The 23,953-nt window shown below is 45.5% G+C and overlaps 1 protein-coding gene across 1 annotated transcript in view; it reads left to right on the top strand.

Annotated features, from left to right (window-relative positions):
* AHI1 (Abelson helper integration site 1) overlaps positions 1–23,953 on the top strand; it is a 2,019,384-nt gene that overhangs the window by 123,057 nt on the left and 1,872,374 nt on the right. The window contains exon 3 of the mRNA XM_069606745.1: positions 16,502–16,626. Coding sequence (XP_069462846.1) covers positions 16,502–16,626 — 125 coding nt within the window. The remainder of the gene's footprint in view (positions 1–16,501; positions 16,627–23,953) is intronic.

The following is a 23,953-nucleotide window of genomic DNA, read 5'->3' as shown; positions in this document are numbered from 1 at the left end:
CCGACACAACACTTTTGCATGACACACAATAGAATGGACTAACACTAGGGCTATTTACCTGACTTGTCCCAATACAAGGGTTATGTAAAGTCAGGCAATTGATCAGAATCACACACGCACCTGACGGCCCTTTCCCTTCCCCACAGGGATAAAAGATGGAGCAAGAGAGCACAGTACAAGCAAGGCAGACCGCATGACGAGACAGGTATCCAGACCCGGCAGTTCAAAAGGAGGAGAAAGGCGGCAAACATAGAGAGGTTGACAAGGAGAGACACAACCTTGCCCTTTTAGACAAAACCCTGCGAAACCTCCGCAGAAGGAATCGTAAGACTGAGGGCAATAGCCCAAGTGAGTTGCAGCAGATGTCAATGGTCCACTTTTTACTTTTAAAATGTATATTGCGCAAACCATGGACCCGTAGGCTTGGTGGCGCAACAACCGAGAAAGACCAACAACAAATCAGAATCCTAAGTAAAAAAGCCAGATAATGATCACTCCAAATGATTAAACAAAAAGAAGAGTTTTAAGTTTCTTTTTAAAAACTTCCATAGACTTTATGCTCCTAAGTTCAGGGGGCAGGCTATTCCATGCTCTAGGGGCCGCATAATGAAATGCACCCTTGATGGCTTTGATAGTCCTACATCTCGGAAGAGTCAACTGAACCGTAATGCTGGATCCGTGTTCTGATATGGCTTTTTTCTTTAAGCAGGTCCTGAAAAAAAGTGGGAATCCTGCGCAGTCAACACTTCTGTACAATTACCAAAATACGGAACAAAACCCTTGACTCTACAGGAAACCAGTGAGAGAGCGTCTACACTCAGACACATGGTCTCTCCAGGAAATTCCCAATACAACGCGCACTACACTGTTCTGTATCACCTGCAGCCGGTTAATATTGGCTTTATTGATGCCAAACAGTAAACTACTACAATTAATCAATTTTAGCACCAACAATAGCCTGGGAGATGGTCTCAGCATTCACCTGAGAAATAAAAGGACGAATATGGGCCAACAGCCTGATATAATAAGCCGAGGGAGACACCAGGCTACCCACATGAGCCTTCATATTTAGGTGTTGGTCAAAGATGACGCCCAGCGTCTTAACCTTCTTTAGGGCCACAATTCTTGTATCCTCAATTAGAAAACTCTCATACGCTGGACCCAGCTTCCTAACCAGGTTGGGAGTGCCAATGACCAAGAGAAAGGTTTTATCTCTTTACAGAGCCAGGGAATTTTGAACCATCCAGCCCTCTATAAGAGAGTATATTTTATTCAACAGCCCTTTATCAACATCATGTATACCAGTGATTGGGATGATGCACTGCGTATCATCTGCATAATTCGTAAACACTACCCCACTTTGCTCTAAAAGAGCAAAGAAGGGTACTGTAAATATGTTGTAGAGGCAGGGTGAAATACATGAACCCCGAGGGACACCAAATTTCAAGGTGATAGGCAAGGCCTCTGCCTCCTCACAGTAAACTCTACAGTCCCGATTACTTGGAAGCGATGCAACCCATTGAGACGCTGCACACGAGAATTTGGCAACATCCCTCAGCCTGGTGAGCATGATGGAATGATCCCCCAGGTAGAAGGCTGCAGACAAGTCCAAGAGCATCAAGATGGATGCCGCTCTGTTGTCCACACGTGCCAGCAGTCTATCCTTAAGTTCAAGCAGTGCGGCTTCAGTCCCAAATCCTGGCCTGAACCCTGATTGATTATTAAGAATGGGGTACTTATTAAGATGTGCCTAAGTCTGGACATACGCCACCCGATCCAAAATGTTTAGTATGAACAGGGTATTTGAAATAGGTCTGTAGTTTAGGGGCATATCCACAGCAAGACCTGGCTTTTTGAGAATGGGAGTAATCCATGCATTTTTTTTTTATCCCTGAGGCCCTACGTTCCCACAAAAGGAGGCATTAACAAAATTCCAAATGGCATCCAACAAAATAGAGGAGCAGGCTTTAACAATAACAGCCGAGCACGGATCTCCTTTGCATTTAGTAGTTTTTAATTGAGTTCTTGAGTTGTAATATCCGTAAAACTAAATTCTGGAATGGAAGGGCATCTGACGAAGTCTACTTTGCTTCATCAACTGATACCTTAGATTGAATATCTGCCTTAATATTGCAGAATTTACCCTGCATGGCTTCCTGGACGGCTGAACACCTGCCGGCATCCTTAACAACAGTGCCAGAATCCTGTTTGTGAGGCATTTCTTGTTCTTTCAGGATTTTAAAAAGCTCCTTCACGTCAGATTGGGCCGTCTGAATTCTTCTATTTGAAGGTATTTTTTTTTGCCTCGTCAATAGCTGATTCATATGCTTTGGCCGCTCCTTTGTATGCAGCCAAGGTCGACGGGGACTTGTAAACTTTCCACTCATAGAAGAGCTTAACACTAGATGCTTCAAGAATCTTAAGTTCCGGGGAGAACCAAGAGTTTGCTGTTTGATACTTCCTTACGAAATCTCTTTTTTAGAGGTGCCAACGTTTCGGATAAACTATCAAAAGTAGATAGGAGAAGATTCAAAATCTCTTCCACTGATTCTAAATTAGAGAAGTTAGCAACAACTGGACCCAGCAATGATTCAATGGGCTCCATCGTTAGGTTCTTCAAGTTTCTAACTGAAGATACCCGAGTATGTATTCCCTTATTTTTCACAGGAAATTCTAAACAAACCATAAAGTGCACAAAAAAATGATCTGACCGGCGACAGGCCGAAATTGCAAAGTTTTTTATGACCGTGTTGAGAGTAGAAACCCAATCAAGGGTATGGCCCTTACAGTGAGTAGGAACATATATCATCTGTTCAAAGCCTATATTAGATAGTGCTGTCTGCAGCTCTAAAGCTGAATTATCATCCTGCCCTAGCCAAAGATTAAAATCCCTTAATTTAAAAAAAAAAAGGGAGAAGGTAGTTGGATAAAATATTGTCAAAATCATCCACAGCTGCTGGAGGTCTATATAACAGAAGAACATTGACAGTAGATTCTGCATGGAGTCCTATTTTGACTAGTATGGACTCAATCCCTTGGACAGGTTGCACTTTAACTTCCCATACTATGAGGTCAGATTTGAATATCAACGGAACCCCACCTCCCCCCCCCCCCCGGCCCTCTCCCATCAGTCCTGTCATGTCGTAACATGCGATAGCTCTCTGGAATAGCTAAGCTCAGTGAAGGGCCAGCTGCATTGTGGGCCCATGTCTCGGTGATAGCGCAAATTTAAATATCCTTTTCACAAATATAGGGGGCTATTTCCACTGCATGTTTCCCCAAGGACCTGGTGTTCAACAACATTAATTTAAGGTCTAGAACTGGGGTAATCATGGCTCTGGGGAATGGGGGGGTTTCCCAGCGCCCTCATCCTGAGGCACACCACCCTCCTTCTGAGCGGCAGACAATTCACATAGTAAAGGTGCGTCAATCTGATCAAAGATTAAACAGTCTTGTGGTTCTAGGTTCGAAGCACCTTCCATATTATTAGTGCAGTCCAAATTAGTCACTGGCTCCTCTATTGCTAGAGTGGGGGACAGAGACAATGCCGAGGTAACAAAATTGCCACGTATCTGAGGCAAGTCAATTCTGGGTTCCTGTACATGATTACAAGGCGATATGGGGAAACCATGATCCTGAGGGGCGCATAGCTTATTCTCTGCAATAGGACTTACCATATTTCGTGAGTCCAACAACAAAGTACGATGATCAAAAATGGTTCTGGCTGCAGCAATGGCAGCCAGAACTTCCACAATGCCCATGCAGTAGGGAAGGCGAAAACCACAGGCGCTTCCTGTCTTCCGGGCCTTCACGGACTGCCTCAGACCGCTTGGAGATCCCGCGCCAGCGCTCTCACGCCAGAAATGCAAAAAATACGGCGCTAGAACTATCATGCGGTCTGGGAGTTGTAGTTTTGTCTTGCCTAATAAGGTAAGCACACATCTGCTTTTAGACCCAAAAGCGGGATACAGACGGAAGTAAATATGAAAGTATTAGAACAAATATAGTAAAGGCTGCCTTCAAAGCCCCAGGAAACAATCAGTTACAGCAACACGTTACACTTGGCAGAAGCAGGACAAATAAAATCAATACAAAAAAATACGATCTTAAAAGGTAAAAGCAATAATATTAAAACACAAGTTCTACTACTACTGAAAAGCTGCTAAAAGGAACGTACTGCAAGGGGTCTATTTATATTCACCACAGACCGCTTGGTGTCCTTGCGCTGGCGTTCTCGCGCCTGAAATGCAAAAAAATACGGCACGAGAACTATCAGACAGTCTGGTAGTTGTAGTTTTGTCTTGCCTAATAAGGTTAGCCCACGTCTGGTTTTAGACCCGAAAGCGGGATACAGACGGAAGTAAATATGCAGCGTATCAACACTGATAAGCCGGATCAAGGGAGACTCCAGCTACCGTGGTACCGGCCTTGACAAGCGCTTCATCACATCCAGTTAGTCGAAGGTAGAACCGATGAGAACTGTCCTGTGGTGAATGAAAGTCGCAAAGTGAGAGAATTTCAAAGAACTGTAAGATTTTAAAGGTGAGACCAGCTGCAGAAGCGGACCGGCACCACATGGGTGCTGCTCTGAGAAACTCTGGTCGATCCCCATCTGAGTAAAACTACAGATACCAGAAGGCCGGAGGAGTGCTGCCAAGATAGGCCAAAGTGGTCATACAGGAGGTCAAGCAAAATCCCTGTACAGTCGAAATCCTTTGACCTAAGAACTATAAAGAAAGCAAGGGAAGTGAATCTTGTAAAAATTGAAAGTAAATGTGAAGGTGATATTGGCAAGCGTGAACCCGGTAGAGGGGTGCTGACAAAGAGGGGCAAAGTCTAAAGTCCAGAGAAACTGTGTTGACGAAGGTGAACCCTGCAGAGGGAGGTCCACAGGAACTGTTTTAAGAGATTAAGGTTAATGAATAAAGGACAAGCCATATTGAACCCGGAGGAGGGAGGCTGAAAGTAAAGAGGGGTCAGCGCCAGGAAGAGGGAGACCCAGGGGTGAAGGATCCTCACCCGAAGTAAAACCAGGAAACTCACTTTCATTTTTGTTGAAGGAACTTTTGTTATTGAATAAGTCAGGCCCTCGAAGGCAAGAGACTTTCAAGAGAAACGAGACTTGGCCATCGACGGCCCTGGTAGCTGCAAGTGGAACTGTTGTCTCGTGCTGGGGAAGCTCGTGAGTGTACTGTGCTTCAAGATCCCACTTTACTCTGTGCTCAAAACATGGGGAAGGGAGACCCAAGTTACTGCATCCTGACATATTATTTTTGAACAATTCTTTATTTAATTGAAAACCATCCCACACCCCTGTTTGTATTAGTTGTAAGGTTTAGCAATAGGTTTCTTAGTATAGGCCCTTTATTATTTGACACAATGCCACTAGGACTGCCTTATTTTCATTTGATGGTCGACGCTTGCTCCCATCTTTGATTTAGGTGTAGATTAGCCGTTTTTCCAACCTGCATACAGTTTAATAAACACCCTTGAACTGTGATCACTTGTGTCTGTCTTTACTGTTGCCACCATGAGTTCCTTACAGGAGATTCTGCGCACCATCCTATATCTGTCCGAATTCAACCTCCCCCCACCCCCAGGAGAGATTCAAGAAGATTTCCCCTACACAGGTCTGTTCTTCTCTGCAACAGGAAGATTGACTCTCTGCAGTGGATCTAAAAGATGCATATCTTCATGTTCCGGTATGGCCCCAGCACTAGAACTTTCTCGGTGTCTCTATTGGGAACAATCACTTGAGTACAGAGTCCTTCCTTTCGGTATGAGCGTGGTCCCGAGAGTGTTTGCCAAAAGGATGTTGGCGATTACGGCCTTCATAGGCTGCGTGGAGTAAAAGTATGTATCCATATTTGAACTATGAGCTCCTCTGGCCCCATTTTCCACTAAGGGAGAGTACCGTACTGCAAGCACTACTTTGTCTCCCGTACCGCCTTGGCTTTTCGGTGAACTGGAGGAAATCCTCTCTCATGGTCACTCAAGACCTGAATTTCATCGGATTTAGCTGGAACTCAACAGTAGCAAGGGCTTTTGTAACGGAGGCACAAATACCATATCTTTTTCAAACCTGTGCCCTATTCTTAAATTTGACCTGTATGACCGCATGGTGATTTAAGGGACTGTTGGGCTTGATGGCTTCCTGCGTTGTTGCAGTTTCATTGGTAAGGCTCAAGATGAGACGCACCAAGTTGGCGTTGAGAGAAGCTTGGTGCCAGGCAACGGACCCCCAGCCTCGCTTGGTCCCAGTAGCACCAAAAATGAGGGACGATCTCCCGTGGTGGTCCAACCAGTTCAACCCATTGCACCATTGCAAGGGGCCCCCTTTTTGGATCCAGCGCCTCAGGTTACCACTGACGAATCCTTACTGGTTTAAGGGCGACATTGGACAACATGGAAGTATTCAACCTTTTTTGGAGTGGTCAGCCATTTTCTTGGCCCGGAAGGCTTTTCATTCAAGTATTTTTAACAAGGTAGTTTTGCATCAGAACAGACAATGCTGTTTCAATGTTCTACGTGAACAAACAGATAGGCACCAAATCTTAACCGCTAATCCTGCTGTCATTAAAGTTGTGATAATGGGCGATTCAGGGGTGATATGGCTGCAAGCGATCCATATTCCGGGTCAGGAGAATTTGGCAGGAGACTTCCTCAGTCGCTTAGCGACCAGCGAATCACAAGTGGTAACTAAACAACAACGTCCTCAGCCAGATTTTTTGCAAATGGGGAAACTCCTGCAATAGACCTACTCATCAACAAGAAGCTCCCATTGTACCCCTCCCAGGAAGATCTGGGTCCAGCCTTTCAGGGAGAGATGCTCTAGTAATATTCTGTATCAACATGTTGGCGCTAGACTTTCCAATGCTGCCTCTAATTCATCAAGCTCTTCTGAAGCTCAGAGAGGTGAAGAATTGTTTGTTTGTGTTTATAGTAGCATGGTGACCAGCCAGATTCTGGTTCTTGGACCTGACAAGCCTCTGTCGGTCCTCAAATTCATCTGCTGGGGATTCCGAATCTCCTACATCAGCAAAATAGATGGTGTGGAACCCCTCCCCAGAATCGATGACCTTGGCATCCTGGTTCCTGAGATCAGGTCGTTAACTCATCTGGACCTTTCAGAAGACAATCTTTGCATCATAGAGACAGCAAATAAACAAGCTACGTGAGCCCAATGTAGGAGTCAGCAGCCCCTTTTTTGTCACTGTTGCCTGGACGTGCCATTTTTAGAGTCTATAGACCATGTTCTTTCCTTCATCTCCAACCCGACTGTCACAGGATTCAGATAAACTCATGTAAGACTTACCTCTCTGCCATTGGCGCGTATTTGAGTTCCAATTTTTGTTCTTTATAATAATAATTTTCACCTTGATAAACCCAGTGGTGAAACACCATTTTGACACTCTTCCATCTGTACCTGCCCATTAAGACTCCTCATACTAAATGGGATCTTAGTATAGTTATACATTCTTTATGCCATGAGCCCATGGTCATCATTGCTCTAAAAAAATAACTTAATTTTAAGGTAGCTTTCCTAGTCACCATCACCTCCACTGACTAAGCGAATTGCCTTACCAGTTTTCTTTACTAACCCTTCATCTGATGCAGAAATGGTTCTGCATAATTTGGATGCAAGGAGAGCACTTCAGTTCTACCTGGATAGGACAACTTTAGGACTTCCTCAAGCATTCATGCTCTTACTGTGTAAGGCCTACCAGCACCAAAAGGTCTTCATGCTCATCTGGTGCATGGAAGGCAGCTTATGTGTCTTTCCAGAAATATGTTCCATGGGAATCCATTGCAAAACTAGCTAAGTGGGCCTCTCGTTCGACTTTTTGTACACACTACTGGCACGATCTTGGCTCTAGAGCTGATGCTCTGTTTGGTCAGTGGTTTTCAGAAACCTTTTTAATAAAGGAACATTTATCCATCCACCCAATAATGGGTCTCCGGTTCTTGGAAATCTCCCATAAGTACCCTCAAAAAGTATCCTTTAGTTTCTAAAAACTGTCTACCGATCATGGCGATTGAAAAGCACTGAAGAGCAAGGCACGGGGCGGCGCTCAAGAAGGCGAGGTAGAGCTGGACCCTGCTGGCCTTCGAGTAAAAATAAAAAATGAAATGTTTTGGTGCTACACTAAAAGTGCTCTGGTCTCGTTCCGATGGACAGAATATCCCATAAATTTGGAGACATTGGGAATCTGTACTAGAGGTACGTTAGACACTACAGTGGGTATCTTTTTATGTCCCTCTCCCTCTCTCTCACGCTTCAGAGACAGAGTGAAGAGAGACTCTTCACTCTCTCTTCTCTGTCTCCTGACCCTATCTGTCTCTCTTGCTCCCGTCTCCCCTATCTGCCTTATAACTTCCTCCTGATCTCTCCAAAGGTCACTCCTCCCAGCAATACCCTGCCTTGCCTCTACTTCACCCTCGTGCCTCTCGCTTCCTTCTTCTCTCAGTCCTGTTCTCAACCTGGTTCATACTCTCTCTCCAAAATTACCTTCAACTACTCTCTCACTTATACTTAAATCACCTTCTGATCTCTCTTTAAAATGACCTCCAACCACTCTCACTCTCACCCAATTGGTAAACTCCCTTGTCACCACAACACCTTACCTCCAACACACAAGTCTCCTCTAAGACCTCCAGCTGCTACACCCTCATCTTTGGTCTTTTGGTCCTCCTCACCTGCTCTCTGACTTCACCTGTATGCCTCTCACTGTCAACAGACTTTGCTGGGCTTTTTCTAGCCCTTCCCAAAAGCTTCCCTTTGCTCCATTTGGCTGCTCCAGTTAGCTGGCTCCCTGGGCAATCACTGCCTGAGATATCCTCTTGAGAACTGGGATGTCACCTTGAAGTCTTCATCAGGACCTCTAGCTCCACCCCTTTCCCAGCCTCCACATTTTCCTTGCGCAGGGACGTCATTTGGGAGTCGCAACAGTGACCCCCTGAGGTCTCCCTTGCTAGCCCTGGGGTCTCCTTTGCTACCCCTAAAAAAAAAAAAAAAAAAATGCAACCTCCTGGGCTGTGGCCTGCACCATGTGGCTCTTTGTTTCTGGAGTGGCTGGCTTTCTTTTGCAGGCCTCTTAAAAGAACAAAACAAACAGGGGTTTCACAAGTTTAACACTTTCAGCAGTGACCCTAAAGAAGAAAGTATAGGAATAACAAATCATTTGTCTTTCTGGAATTCTATACAAAAATTGCTAAACTCATTAAAGGTTTATTTCAGGCACACTTCAGGGGCTGAATCACTGATTTAGTCTGTTCTTAAACACCTCATCTCAGCCTTTCATTCTTCCAAAGTCGATAAATGCGTACCAACACAGATTGGGTGATATTGTATGTATATTTGTTCTATAGAAAGCGCTTAAGCGTAAGTGCTATATAATAACACATCATTATCATTTGATCACAGAGGTCTGCTTGCATCCACAGTAATGTGGGCCTATACACATTGATCTTAATGATGCATATGGTGATCCATTCTTTTATAAACTGTTTCACATTATAGTGATATTGTAACCATATTTTTCGTAGTGGAGCTGAGCACTAGCCCCTGTCAGATCGGCAGAACCAGTAGCCAGCCCCGCAAGCAGTGCAAGAGTGGAATTGAACCCATGACTGACAATCTCTTCGCATTATGCTGATATCTGTGAAAATGAATATGGCGTGGATTTGAAAAAGGCAATTTTTCTCTGCCGAAACACGTGTCATCCAATAAGGCTATAACACTGAAAATCTCTAATTAAAAGAATTTCAAGCAATTTGTTTAAGACGTTTTCATTACATCACCTTACGGCGCACCAACAACTGTAAGCTCACCCAACCATTATCCTTCACAGATTGTAAATCAGTCTTTTTAACAAGCACCCAATTCCCTTTCCCTGTTTTATACACACCTTCTTGATTCCAGTAGTTACCCCAAAGCTGTATTGCCACTCTTCCAGCCTTGGATAACCTTGTCACCCTTGTGTCAGAGGTCAATGGGTTTGTAGCAATTTCAACAAATTCAAAACATTGGTGGTTGGATCTTAATAGGGCTGGTTTCTCCTTAAAAAGGATCGGTATACTGGCTTGGGTAATCCTTGTTCTCATGACTTCAGCAACTTCTACAACTACAACCTATTTGTTCTGAATATTACAAGAGATAGGTTTCACTAGAGAAACACAATTAGGTACACACAACCACTCTTTGGAGAATTTCAACTTAAAGACTTGTGTTCCCTTTTATTTCATGCAGGCTGCTGCTGTAACGTTGATCTGGAATCACAATCACTTAAACGCAACTTGTCTTTGATGTAAGTATTCTTATAACAGTTCAGGAAAGTCAGTTGCTACCTCTCGAGTGATTACCAACAACGTTCTCCCTCTTAATTGGAGGAAAGCGCCCACTCGAGTAAAGGTTTTTAAATACAACAATGGAAAATAAAAGCTTTCCTTCCATGCAAGCACTTTAACTTGTGCTAAACATGTTCTGGATACTTTTCCTTTGTTTTGAAGACTTCCCACAGCAACAGACACGCTCCCACTTCTACACAAGTGTTAATTTGAGCTGGTTATAGTTATCGGCAAGGAGTTTTTGTGAATTGGAGAGGACAGAGCTTCACTCACTGGCTCCAAAATCACTGCTGTTGCAGGCAGCTTAAACTTCCCGACTTTTCTTCTTGCACGACTACTACTTCAGGGACTCTTGGGACCCACACCCATCTGCAGTATGGGTGTCTCCGATCCGGCTTCGACCACAAAGAGTTTTCTTATCTCCTACTTCCCTCAGCTTGCTTCTGCACACAGGCCTTGGGTAGCTGCTCAACTTCAGGGAAATCATTGAGTTCTCCAAGTTTCTTCCATTGCAGCCACAGCCCAACTGAGTTTGTTAACACAGGACCAACTCGGGACTTGCAGATGAAATCTGTTCTTCTGTTGTCCCTTAAGTGGTCACACTTTCTTGTAAACTGACAGCCCTGTGCTCTGCTTCTTCTTCTGCTACTACTTCCAATATTACAGCTCCTGCTCCAGTTCCTGCCTACTGCTCCTTCCTGCTGAAGCCTTTTATGCTTCTCAGGTAAGGCAATTGTTTTCAGGTGCAGGCCCTTGGTGTTAATTGCCTGACCTTGGCAAAGGCTGTTGGGCCTGCCTACCTGTCCTTTACTTTTGCATGCCCCCTCAAACCTCTTCTTCATCACAGTGCCTGAAGGATTCTGGGACATGTAGTTCATTTTAAGGCAATTAGGTTTTTCTGCATCTATTCCACATTTAAGGGTGGTTTTAATTCCTTTGGCACTTTTAGAAGAGAGATTATATAGGGTTTAATCTTATTGGAAACAAATGGTATAGAAAAGGTCAAATTTATGTCATTCCTTTTGGTATCCCTCAGGCATTGGGGAGGATATTTAATTTTATGGATAGAAAAGACCTGTTCTTTTGATTCAATAATAATAATTTGGCATTTATATAGCGCTACAAACCCTCAGGTATCTGAGCGCTGCTTATTATTACCCACGGTGTGTGGTACTCATTTATCAACCTTGGAAGGATGAAAGGCTGAGTTTGGCCTGCTGGGATTTGAACCTGCGTTAGCAGGCTCTGCACAGATGTCAAAGCAAGCGCTCTACTCGCTGTGCCACTTGACCCGCAACACTTTGTTGGGTTACGCCTTTGGAGTTTATTCTTTCATCCTTACTAAGAGGTCGAGATATATCAAGTGACAATAAGACAGTTCCTCCTTTAACCCAGTGGCAAGAGTATCCCTCTTAGATGAGAAATAATGTGTATCACTGTCAAGACTCGGGAGTCGCGTAGATTAGGTTTACCTCCATCCCTAAGCACCGAACAGAGAGACACCAAACACTCGCTGTTAAGCTATTAGGGCCACAGGTGGCAGGAACAGAAACACCGGGTCCCCCGAGTGGCTGCAAAGGAAAAAGGCAATTAGGCAAGTTATACAGCAGGACTTAGGTGGCAATGTAACAACAGGGCAATGTTAACAATAATGGCACCTACCCGGGTAATGGATGGAGACTATATCAAAGAAAGACCAGAGAAACAGGAATGCTGCTTCAGGTTTCCCCCAAGGACGGTGTACACTGTACCCTCAGGGAGTGCGGTTGCAGCAGCAGGAGGCGTCCGTGGCAGCAAATCGAGCAAAATGAGACACTCACTGGATGCACCCAAGTGACAGGGAAAGGGCAAGCAAGCTCCTGTCAAATGAATGTCCACTACGTAAGCGGAGAGCAGACACCAAGAAGTCCAGAGTACAAAAAGCAGGTTCGTGGATACCGGGTAAGCAATCAGAAGCACGGTACGAAAAGGGCAGAATCCAGAGCAGTCCGTTAATCAGAAGCCGAAGTCAAGGCAGTTCCAAATGAGCCAGCAGAACAAACGATGAGATAAAAGGGCGAGGCATAAGGAAATACAGGTATTCGTAGTCCAAGGTCAGAAATCCAGGGAGCAAGACGAGGTCCAAAAACGAAATGCCAAACGCTGAAGAAACAGCTGAGAAGCGCAGTATGGCGCAAACAGCAGCTGTTTGTGTTGTCATGGAACCCAAGACACATGATCGTAACTTCCGTATCACGTGACGTGCAGGGAGCCGTGGTACCATGGAAACGCGATCTCTCGACGGGCGTGTTGACAGATGCCAAGGCGATTGCCATCCCAGAAGCGGCCGCAGCCGCCCAGAACATGGTGTACCCTGTTGAGGCCTTAGTGTGCGCAGGCCTGTTTGAAGAGGAGCCGACGGAACATACCCCTGCTGCTGCAATGTGGGGGAGCGAAACCTGTGATTGGGCGTGTTCTGGTGTGTCAGGAGGAGGTTAGATGTATTCTGGGATAGTGAGTGCATGACAATCACCCTGCAGAATCTCCCCACTACCCTGGGGCTTGTCTCCACCCAGGTGATCCTCCTGCAGTACACCACCCCCCGGATTGTGATCAGGAAGCGTCTGCCCTGTCCTGGCCACCTTGGAGGAGACCTTAGGTAGAGTTTTGGTGGGAGGGTCCTCAGGATTCCCTAACGTAGGTAGGTGGTACCCCCAGCTATGTTAGGGATGTGACAATGATGGATGAAGTGTTCTGAGTGGAGCTAGAGAAAGTGAGGGTCAGAGACCGATTATAGGCAAGGGAAAAATGTTTGCATGAAGGCAGATGAAAGGTAGGTTAAGAGGTTAACTAGGAGGTAGGCTTTCAATTTAGCTTTCAACAAATCTGTGTACACTGTTTCTTGAATGTCTGGGGAAGAGAATTGCATGCAAGTAGAGCAAAAAGAGAGAAGGAGCGGAAGCGAGAGGAAGCACAGGGAAGGGCAAGGTGCCACAAGGGTAATCAAGGAGGCAAGAAGGCTTGTGGAGTTGGATAGAGGAGAATAGATACAGTGGTGCCTTACCGTAGATCAATGTGTGAACCAGGAGAATGACTTTAAATCTGGCCCTGTTTTGCATAATCATCCATCCAACCTGGTGACAGTAAGAAGAAGTAGTTGTGAAGTGATGGCGTTCAAAGAGAGTTCTGCTAGCGAAGTTAATGCTCATGTCGAGAGGACAGAAAGCATAGTTGGGGAGACCAAAGAGGATGCTGGGACAGTAGTCTAGTTTAGAGAATACAATAGTGGTTAAGAGATTCATGACGGTGTTGAAAGGAAGGAGGTGCCTAATATTTGTGAGGTTGAGGCAATCCGCCTTTGCAGTTTTGGAGATGGAAGCAGAGAAAGAGTGAGAAGAGTCATAGATGGCACCAAGGTTTTGAGCTAAAGAGGATTAGGGGGGGAGGTGTGTCAGGTAGGGACTAGGCAGGGGAGGCTGTGAGAGTGAGAGAGAAAATATTTATCAGGGAAGAAGAGCACCTTGCAGAGAGTGTGAAGCCTTGCAATATTTAATGGCATGGAGACATTTGAAAATATTGATCGAGTGATCGGATGAGAGTTCAGGAAATGAAAAGAAGATTTGGGGGTACCATCCACAAATAGTTGATACGAGAACCCAATGGGGATTAGTGCCACAAGAGCAGAGATGCAGAGTGTAAAAAAGAGAGGACCCAAGACAGAGCCTTGCCGAAGACCAGCAGTTAGAGGAGTGAGTTGAGAGTGGTTATTTCAGGAGACAGAATTGCTTAGGTGCTAGGTAGGATTGAATCCAGGCAAGGGCTCTATTGTGAATCCCAAGAGAAGAGAGAGAGTATTAAGAAGATCAGAGTAATCGGCAGGTTAAGGAGGATTAGGATGGAGAATAGGTTGGAGTGCTTAGCAGCGGCTATGAAGTTGGAGACATTAATGGGAGCAATTTCTGTGGTGTGATGGGAGCGGAAACCTGCTTGTAGGGGGTGTTTTGAAGGTTGTGGCTGTCTAGGAAATTGGCAAGACTGTTGAACACTAACCTTTCCAGCACTTTAGAGTAGTACAGAAGGAGAGACAAAGGGTGAAAGTCTCCCGACAGGTTCGGGTCAACCCTTGAGTTGTTTTTAGGTGAGGGATGACTGTGGCCGTTTTGAATATAGAGGGAAAGCAACCATAGTCAAAGGACCGGTTGAAGAGATCAGCGATGTGGGAGGCCAATAACTTTCCACTGGTGCCATGGGGCTCCCCATTGTTTTGTTTTTTTAACTGCACCCTGTAACAGACAACCGTCCTCAGAAGGGCCATCTCTTCATGGAACTCACCTTGCTTTGTTGTATTTTTTATCAGGGAGGCTGAGGCTCTTTCTATCTTTTCCCCCTTTTTTCGCTATCCAGGTGCTCTCCTCAGACCCAGGGCAGCTTCACGCACCATGTATCCCATGGAGATGAACCTGTGGTTCTTCCTCCGGTAGTCTTCTCTTGGTCATGAGTTAATTCTTACACAGTAGTTTCTGCATGAATTGTTTCCTCTTGCTGCGATGTTTGGCTGCTTATTGACAGCCGATGTCCTTGGTTGAGGGCTTGGTTTCTTCAGGCTCGCTGATCGCCTCTTTGGGGATATAGGCCCCTACTCGTTCTGGGATAGGGCGCAAAGCTTCCTGTCGAAGTTGGGTCTTGGCCTTCTTTTTACTTCCGTTCCTCTAATTTGGGCTGCCACTTCCCTAAGCGCTTCGGTTCTCTTGGTGATCCCAGGTTCATCTTTCTCTCTGATCAGTGCTGCTGCATGTTGTGGATCCATTTCCTAGGACTATCGTCATTGCAGGAATGTTATAGATTTCCAAGGGACATCCCCTAGATCCAGGCTTTCCTGGATTTCCAATAGCACACACCCAGACCTTGAATTCTTTGCAGACCTAAATATTTTTGGCTGCGTTCTTGTGGCATAACACTTGATGTTCATAATCAGGGTTTAAAGATATTCTTTAGTTCTACTAGACTCTCTCTATGCCTTCTTTTGGTAGCTGCCTGACTCTGCACCAGCTGGACAAGAAGGCTCTCCACGTTTGCCTGTCCTTTGTTAACCACAGGGTTCAGGTTAATAGCTGTGCATCCTCCTGTGGTAGTTTCTCTTTAGTCGGGTGGCAGGATGAACTTGATAGCCTATTATTTTTCCTGGATGGCACACACTCCAGCCTCTGGGATCTGATCCGCTCTTGTTTGCCTTCACGTATTAGGTTGGCCTTGATGGTGTCTTTGCATTTCCCTGAGACGTCAGTCTTCACGCTACAGCAGCAATGTTGTGATGATGCTCCTCCGGTGGATTGCAATTGGTTTCTGTGGCCCAGGTGTGTTCTCCTCGGATGGGGTAGTCTTGTGTACCTTAAGCTTGGCCTGTTTTTGCTCGACCTCTCACGAGCTAAGCTATGGATTTATCATTCGCTTTCACCTATACCCATCTCTCCTTTTCGTTTCCAACGAGTATGGCTGAATTTGAGCTTCACGTCCACTCCTCTTGGGGTTTGCTTCAGTAGTCCTCTTCAGATGTCTGGTCCCTTTCTCCCTCTGATGTCTACATAATAGCACATAACTGTATGTTGTGTAACTAATGGATGTATGCTGTAATGTTCAGGCTCCTGTTTCAATATCTGATCTTCTTTATTTATATTACACCAACATGCAATGATCCTTGGTGAAGCTCCCAGAAATTGGATGTTCTAACAGTAACATGCTTTAGGTGCAGTAATTATGGTACAAGTACTCATTTTCTAAATAAATAACTAAAATGCTCTCCACGTCTGCAGGCATTTAGGTGATTGAGAAAAAAAAGCATTTTCCCTTGTGCCAGTGTTGCATGCAATGGCAACTGATAAAGTACGGACTTGTGGCTGTGTTTGCCATGTAAACAATGTGTTCTCATTTCATCTGTGTATCTGTGATGATTTGCGTTCTGTTATCTTTCACATAGGAGTGCTGCATCAATAAACATTTTGCTGTTTTGCCCGATTTCTGCCCGCCTATGATTACGTTTGAGTGTACTCATGACAAGATGCCAGTTTTGGTTCTATCTTCCTATGATCTTGGGAAGTTGTTTGTACGGGTCTTTTTTGAAGCTTTTCAAAAAATAACACTAGCAATCACTTAATTGCTCTGCTTACTTATTCTGCAGAAGAGAGTGAGACAAAGGCAAAAACGAAGGCTCGCTTTGAAGAAGTGTTTAGAAGTTATGCAGAGCTAACATCCAGTGGAAAGAAACACAAAAAGAAAAGCAGGCCGCTGCCAGAGAATATCGAGGTTAGTTTATTTACACTTGTGATGGCTTATGGTGTAATTTAAAATGACATTTTTCAGGAGAGAAAAAAATAAAATAACCTGTGACAAGTTCTATCAGTTGCAGATCCGTTTTTTTTCAACCAAAACTTTATTGCTCAATTCTTTATGCACATGCAATTAGCTGTGATTCTTCAAGCATTTCCAAACATAACACGTTTCCTGTCAACATGTAACGTCGTAATATTAATCTCTCCCCTCTCACTTCCCCCCACACCCACCCCCCACACCAGTCCTACAGGCATTCCCTTAGGTCCTTTTAACTGTCTGTGGCTCAGTCCTCTTCTTCCTCTATAATTCCTAGTGCCTTTATTCTCTGTGGGGCATATAGGGGTCTAGCATCTTTGGTAGCTTGTTTTATGAAGGTTGACCAAACTTTATTGAATTTCCGCAGCGTTCCTCAGATTATTGCAGTCATCTTTTCTACATCAACTGTATCCCATATTGTATAGTACCATAATGGATGGCGTCTCCTTCTGTTTCCATTGCCTGACTATGCATCTCTTTGCGGCCATCGTTAAGTTTGCCCATAACTTCCCCATGTCTCCTCTCAGGATTCCATGTCCATCAGGTCTTATACCTATATAAATATCCGCTCCCCCAGATTCTACTTCTATTCCCAGTTACTCAATTACTGTAGATTTCACCTCCTGCCAGAAGTCCTTTAACCTTTGGCATCCTCACCAAATATGTTCCATTGTTCCTGTTTTCCCCCACCCCCTCTAACATTCTACTGACATTGTCGGGAACATTTTTTGGAGCCTCTCCTGGATGTAGTGCCATTTGATATAGAAGCTTGGATTGTAGTTCCCTATGTTGCACCGCTGTGTATGAGGCATGGCAATTGTTTAACGCCCTGTCCCACTCCTTGTCGGTGATCTCTTTCCCTCTTACCTTTTCCCATTTGTGCCTCAGTGTCCCTTCCCTTTCTCTCTCCTCCCTTAGCAAGATCTTATATATTGCAGATAGAAGTCCCCAGTTGGTCTCTGCCGACGCCATTAATTTCTCCCACTTCGTATAATCCCTTGTAGCTCCTTCCATCATTGCGGGGGTTCTCACTTGCTCGTATCCAAACCTGTCACCTTCTTTTAAGCCCAGTTCCCTTCTACAATCCGCAAATGACCTGAACTGCGTCCCCGCATAGAAATCACTGAGCCTCCTTATTCCTCCCTTCACCCACTGCTTGAATCTACTATATTCCTTGCCTGGTGGGAAGGCGGAGTTCCTAAAAATGGGAGTGTGGGGGAATGGCCAGGGAGATCGTTTAAACCTCTTGTTCAGCTGCTCCCAGATTCTGATAGTGTTTCTTGTAATTGGATTCTCCAATAACCCTGCTGGCCTGTCTTACTTCCTCATCCCTGCCATCTTCCAGAGGTGTTCCCCCGCTACCGCTTGCTCCATTCCCACCCTCTGTTTCTGATTCCCCATCCTTCCCCACTCTGCTAGTGCCCTCAGCTGTACCGCTTGGTAGTATTTCATTATATTGGGGCAGGCCACCCCCCCTGCACCTTGCTCCTAAAGAGAGTTTTCCTCCCTAGCCTCAGTTTTTACCCTGCCTAGATAAAACCCATAATGCTTTCCTGGATGTCCTTCATCAGCATTCCCGAGACTACTAATGGAAGTGCCTGAAAGTACATCCCTCTCCATCTTGCTAGATCTGCCTTGATTTGTTTCAGCAGCGGCAAGTAGTTTGCCCCCACTATCTGTTTTATGGAGGATGTTAGATTTACCCCGAGATGGTTATAGGCCAAATGTTTGAATCAAAAGGGTCGAATGACAAAAGGGTCGAGCCAAAATGACCGAAAAAAAGGGTCGAATTTGTTTTGTTTTTTGTTTTTTTTTATGGGGGTTCCCCCACCCAAACCCCCGTTTTTGGTGTAAAAACAGCTTTTTTTTACCTATACTAAAGCAACAACAAAAAAATATACATTTTAAAAATATATTCGACCCTTTTGTTTTCGGTCATTTTGACTCGACCCTTTAGAGTCGATCCTTTGACAGGACACCCCCCGCCCCCGAGATATCTGACTTGCACCGATGCCCACCTGAATGTGTTATTTTCCAGCTGCTCCCTTTCCCTCTTCCCCACCAATAGATTTAAGATTTCTGATTTCCCAAAGTTCACTTTGAACCCCAACACTACAGAAAAGGCCTTTATCTCCTCCATTATTGCTGGGAATGATCTCTCCGGTTCAGTGATCATGATCATATTGCTGGCAAATAGGTCTATCTTGTAGTCTGTCTTCGCCCACCTAACCCCTTGGATCTCCCTGTTCTCCCGTATCCGATGCGCGAATGGCTCCATTACCAGAGCAAAAAGGAGTGGGGAGGGCAGGCATTCCTGCTTTGTTTACCTCCTTATTGGGAATGGTTCAGTCAGACCCCCATTTACTGTTACTTTAGCACGGGGATGCCGATAGCTAGCCTGTATAATTTTTAGAAGGTTCGGTCCTATACCCACCTTCCTAAGTGTTCGTTCCATAAAGGCCTAGTTGACACAGTCAAATGCCTTCTCGGCATCTAGCATCATCAGACATGTGGGCTTAGATCCCCCTCCTCGTTCCGTCAGTTATGTGTAGTTCCCTTCTAATGTTCTCAAACGTGTTCCTACCTTGTTTGGTCCTAGCTCGCTAGCTCCGGTAAGATCCCCTCGAGTCTCGACGCCAATATTTTTGTATACAGTTTAGCATACACATTGATTAGTGCTATAGGGCAGTATGAGGAGCACATGTGCAGATTCTTTCCCGGCTTCGGTATGAGGGTGACATGGGCCATGTTCATAGATTTCGTGATCTCCCCCTGTTCTCGCAAATTAGTAAATACCCCTGGCACATAAAACGTCGCTGTTAGCCCATCCGCCCCCGGGCTTTTGTTCACTTGCAATCTGGATATTGCCCTTTGCACCTCCTCACATGTTATGGGCTCTTCTAGTGGATCCCTTTGCTCATCGGTGTTAGGCAGAATCCTGTGCAGTTCCCTTAGGGAGCACTACAGAAGATTAGGACCACAGTTGAGAGCAATAAATCCCCTTTGGTATCAGTCTGTACCACAAAGATTTAGTTTGTAGCTGTGGCTGAGCAGTCAGACCTATCTCAAGAGGGAGATGAGCAGTATTCAGGGTTTACAGAATAGGCCCACAAGACTATGGTACAAGGAAACACTAACCAAAGCTTTGTATTAAAAAGTATATATATATATATATGTATTTTATACACTTCTATTAAAGCACATTTATCACAGTCATCAAGCAAGTTAAAATAAGTCAAGGAAAACTATACACACACTCCCTATTTAAATTGTAGACCAAGTGAACCAGAGTGAAAACTGAGCAAAACGGCACAGTGAAAACTACACACAAGGGATCCTCTATCAATTTCTCACAAGGGAGGGAAAGCACAATTTATATAGAAATAGCTTCTTGCACACCCTATCCACACTTCCCATAAGTTTGTGCACCAGTATAAATCAGACAGTGCATCAGTATAGCATATACTTAAATGAAAGCTGAGCAAAATGGCATTTCACAAGGTTTAGCAATGGGAAGGAAAGGGTATTTATAAGAAAGGGGTGCACCACACAGTTCGAATGGAGAATCAATCTAAAGAAGGCAGTTCTAACAAATGTGACAAAAGCTAGAGACCAAGTAACAGTACTGGGTCACACAGCCGCTCTCATTTGGGCCCAACCTGGGCACGTAATTGTTTAAAGTTCAAAGCAGTATACTCGGGTATCCAAAATGTATAATACTTGTTCAAAAATAGAGAGATGAGTCTGTTTGGTAGTTTATATCAAAATAATGATCAATGGCCTGCGAGAGCTCTTCTCTGATACTTGCTCCTTCCACCTTAACTGTCTTGGTGAGCTATCCCTTGAACTTGGAAAGTGCTGCAAGCAAGTCCTCCTTAGTGAGCGCCATTCCTCTGTCGATCTGGCTTACTGAGTTTCCAAAGGGAAGTTTTGTATGAAACTGTCCCTTGTTGTGTCTGTCCTGTTCCTGCTCTCCAGGGTTGGTCCCATCGGCTTCTACTTTCCCATCACCGTACAGATCTGTCCGCTGCTCCCCAGTATCTCCTGTTTTGTCGTTCGTTCACTTATCTGGCGTTCTCCACTTGCTTTAATTGTCCGACCCGTTGCACCGTTTTGTACTGCTCTGTCCTCGCCGCTCCTGCCTCCAGTCTTCTCCGGCGAGGTATCCTCCTTTGTGCGCTTCCAAGTTGCTTCTCTGGTGTTCCTCCAGCCTTTTCCATGATACTCTCTGACTCGCCTCTTTATTGTTATGGGGCGCAGGACCTCTCCTCCTTCACTTCTCCCCTTATATCCAGAGGGTCCTTCTCCCCCCACCCCCTCCCTGGCTCCTCCACCTACTTTGCCCCCGGCCTTACCACACTTCAGGTCTCCTGAGCCGGCACGCTGTTGTTGGAAGCCCCAATTGGTCCATTTGAGGCTGTTGGCACAGCTCCCCCGGGTGTGTTGGTCAGTTCAGCGCCCGTCGCTTGGGGCGGTGTGTTATTTCCGCCTCTATTGCTCAGTGCCTTGTTTGAGTCAGGGCTTTCCCCACCCCCACCCCCATGTCCTCCCGGGGTCTGCTTGTCCCAGTTGCACTCTTAGGTGGGTATCCAATCAGGGCCCCACCAGGTGCTTTACTGCAGTGCTATATCTCTCCTTCTGCAGCCTTACCAGTCTTTCCAGTGACCTCTCCTGGCTCTGTTGTATTGGACAGCCAATACCAATCCCTGTCAGCAGCTGCACATTTCACTGTTCCTCTGCTGCTACTTCCCAGCAGGGGCTGGGTCTCCCGGGCCGCTGCAGTGATTTTTGCTCTCTGCTGCACTCCTCTTTTGCTACTCCTTAGCCAGTGCTGTGTTTCCCGGGTCGCCACAGTGATTCCTGCCCTTTCCGCTGGTCCTCCCGTCCACGGCGCTTGGTCCCTTCTCCTTGCTCCTCCTCTCCCTGCTTCCAATGATCCAGCAGTGGGACTGGTGGCACCCCGTGGGACCGGCCAGCTCCTCCTCACTATGGTTCACCGTCTCTCTTCTCACCTCTCCTGGTCATGGGCTTCAGCTCCATGTCTGGGGGCTCCATCGTCTGCCACACCTGGTCACCTGCCTCTTCGCTTCTGCGACGTGGGGATCACCGCCTTCACTCTCCCACTGGGCTCCAATAGCTCTGCTCCTCTCCAGCTAATCCGAGGAGCGCTGCTCAGTTTCCACGCTGCCTCCCCCCTCCCACGTCAGGCAACGCTTCGGATCTTCCTCCCGCTCGGCTCTCCCGCCTTGCAGCCGTGTTGCTTGCCTTCCACTGCTTCTCGTCTCTTCGGGGTCTTCCCGATCAGAGCAGATTTCAGCACAGCCTGATCAGCACTGGGACGGTGCTGTGCTCTCTCCGTCCCTGTGCGCCCTCGCCTTCAGTTCCGGACCGCTGCAATGTCCCGGCGTTGGCTGGGGCTGCACGCCATTTTCTTTCCTCCGGGCCTCTTCTACTGATCTGCTGGCCCGCTCCTATCTTCTCCCTCTCTGGTTTCGGTCTCCATTTCTCCTCCTTTATGGTTTTCGCCTGTTCAGCTGCCGATCCCACCATTTCATTTCACACTTAAAGACATACCTGATGTTGGTTATCTTCCTTAATATATCGGGCTGGGACAGAGCTCTACCATGGCACGTCCACTCAGCCCGCCATCTTGGCCACGCCCCTGCAGGTCAGTTTATATTGAGTTCACGGCTTCATTAAAAATACACAAAACGGAGTAATCTTTCATATAATAGCTGCAGAATGCTTCATTTGGTTTTGCATATCTGTTCCTACACTACAATCATTTAATTTTCCTTTGCCAAGGACACACATCTAAAGCTTTAAATATCTGCCCTCCAAACTCATGGGCCTGAATAGACATGTTTTATAAGTCTAATTTCACTAGAGATCCTTGTCTGTTCTTCCCTAAAGGACAGACGTGTATGTTTCATAAACACACTTCCATCAGAGAGGCTCTCCAAACCTTGTGTCTACCACCCTCTCTTGCATAGTGTGAAATAACCATTGGCAAACATTACCCTTTCCTCTCTGGTACACTCTATTCTTGATCAAAAGGTTTCATACCGGTTCACGTCGCATGACCCAAAGTTATGTTCATAGTTGCCCATGTACCTTAACACTTACAACTTGTATCTTCTGTTGTGGATTCATCTTAAATGTGTTCTTTTAAAAAATATATTTATTGGTTTCCAATAAAAAATAACAAGAATGTAAGCAAATCCCCAACTCCCCCCTATCCCTCCCACCCCTACCAGAGGGATTGCACAGGGCAACCTATAGCTTTATTCTCTTCGATTACGTCACATAATGTCCAAAATCCGTAATCTATGCGTGCACCATTGAAGCATATAGACTTTTTGAAGATATCCTCCAAGTTCCTCTTGAAAGTGGGTTGATCCCTTTGAATTATGTAGGTTGCCCATTTCAAAGAGATAAATGACCGTACTTTCTGCAGCCAGTCTAGGTTAGTTGGCGCCTGCCATAATTTCCACTTTTCCGCCACTACTAACCAATAAGAAAAGCCATAAACCTGCGTTTCTGTCTGTTAGAAAATGTTTTCTGTTTTGGAAGCCACAACCCACACAGCCACACCCCTATTGCTATTGAACCAATATCTGGGAACATTCCAGCCATTTGTCTTTGATCCTCGTCCCAGTATGGTCTAATAACCGGGCAGTCCCATCAGATATGTCTCCAGTCCCCCTTAGATTTACAACCCCTCCAGCATAAATCTGATGTAATCGAGTACATGGTGTGGAGCCACTCGGGGATATAGTGCCATTGAAACCTCATTTTGTACCACCTTTCCCTTGTCTGGATGGAACGGGTAAGTTTCAGAATTATTCCCCATATGTGTTCCCACTGTTTTCTTGGTATGCTGCTACCCAGTATGTCCTCCCACTTTTGAATGTAGTTCCAATGAACCAATGTCGTACCTTTTTTATTTAACAATTTATACAGGTTCAATATTCGTTTTGTCGAGCCTGTATAGGTTGTGATAACATGTCTCGAAAGGTGTCAGTTGTCTCGTAGCTGCTGCTATAATCTTCAGACTTGTTAGCAAATGACGATGTTGAGTGTAGCTGAACCTGTCCTCCTCTCCGACCCCGAAATCCCTCCAACACTCCTCAAAGGTCCTAAGGTTCTCGCCCAGAAACATATCACCTATTTTCGAATAACACGCCTCCATCCAGGTCCTGAAGGCACTGAGTTCTACATCCATAAAATCAGAAGAAACAGGGAAGGGGACATAGGCAATACC

The sequence above is a fragment of the Ambystoma mexicanum genome, chromosome 4p, assembly GCF_040938575.1.
Source record: "Ambystoma mexicanum isolate Mex_15411 chromosome 4p, UKY_AmexF1_1, whole genome shotgun sequence".
NCBI classification, from domain to species: Eukaryota; Metazoa; Chordata; class Amphibia; order Caudata; family Ambystomatidae; genus Ambystoma; species Ambystoma mexicanum.
The sequence above is the reverse complement of the archived record's forward strand: the minus strand, read 5'-3'. Positions and strand labels throughout refer to the sequence as shown.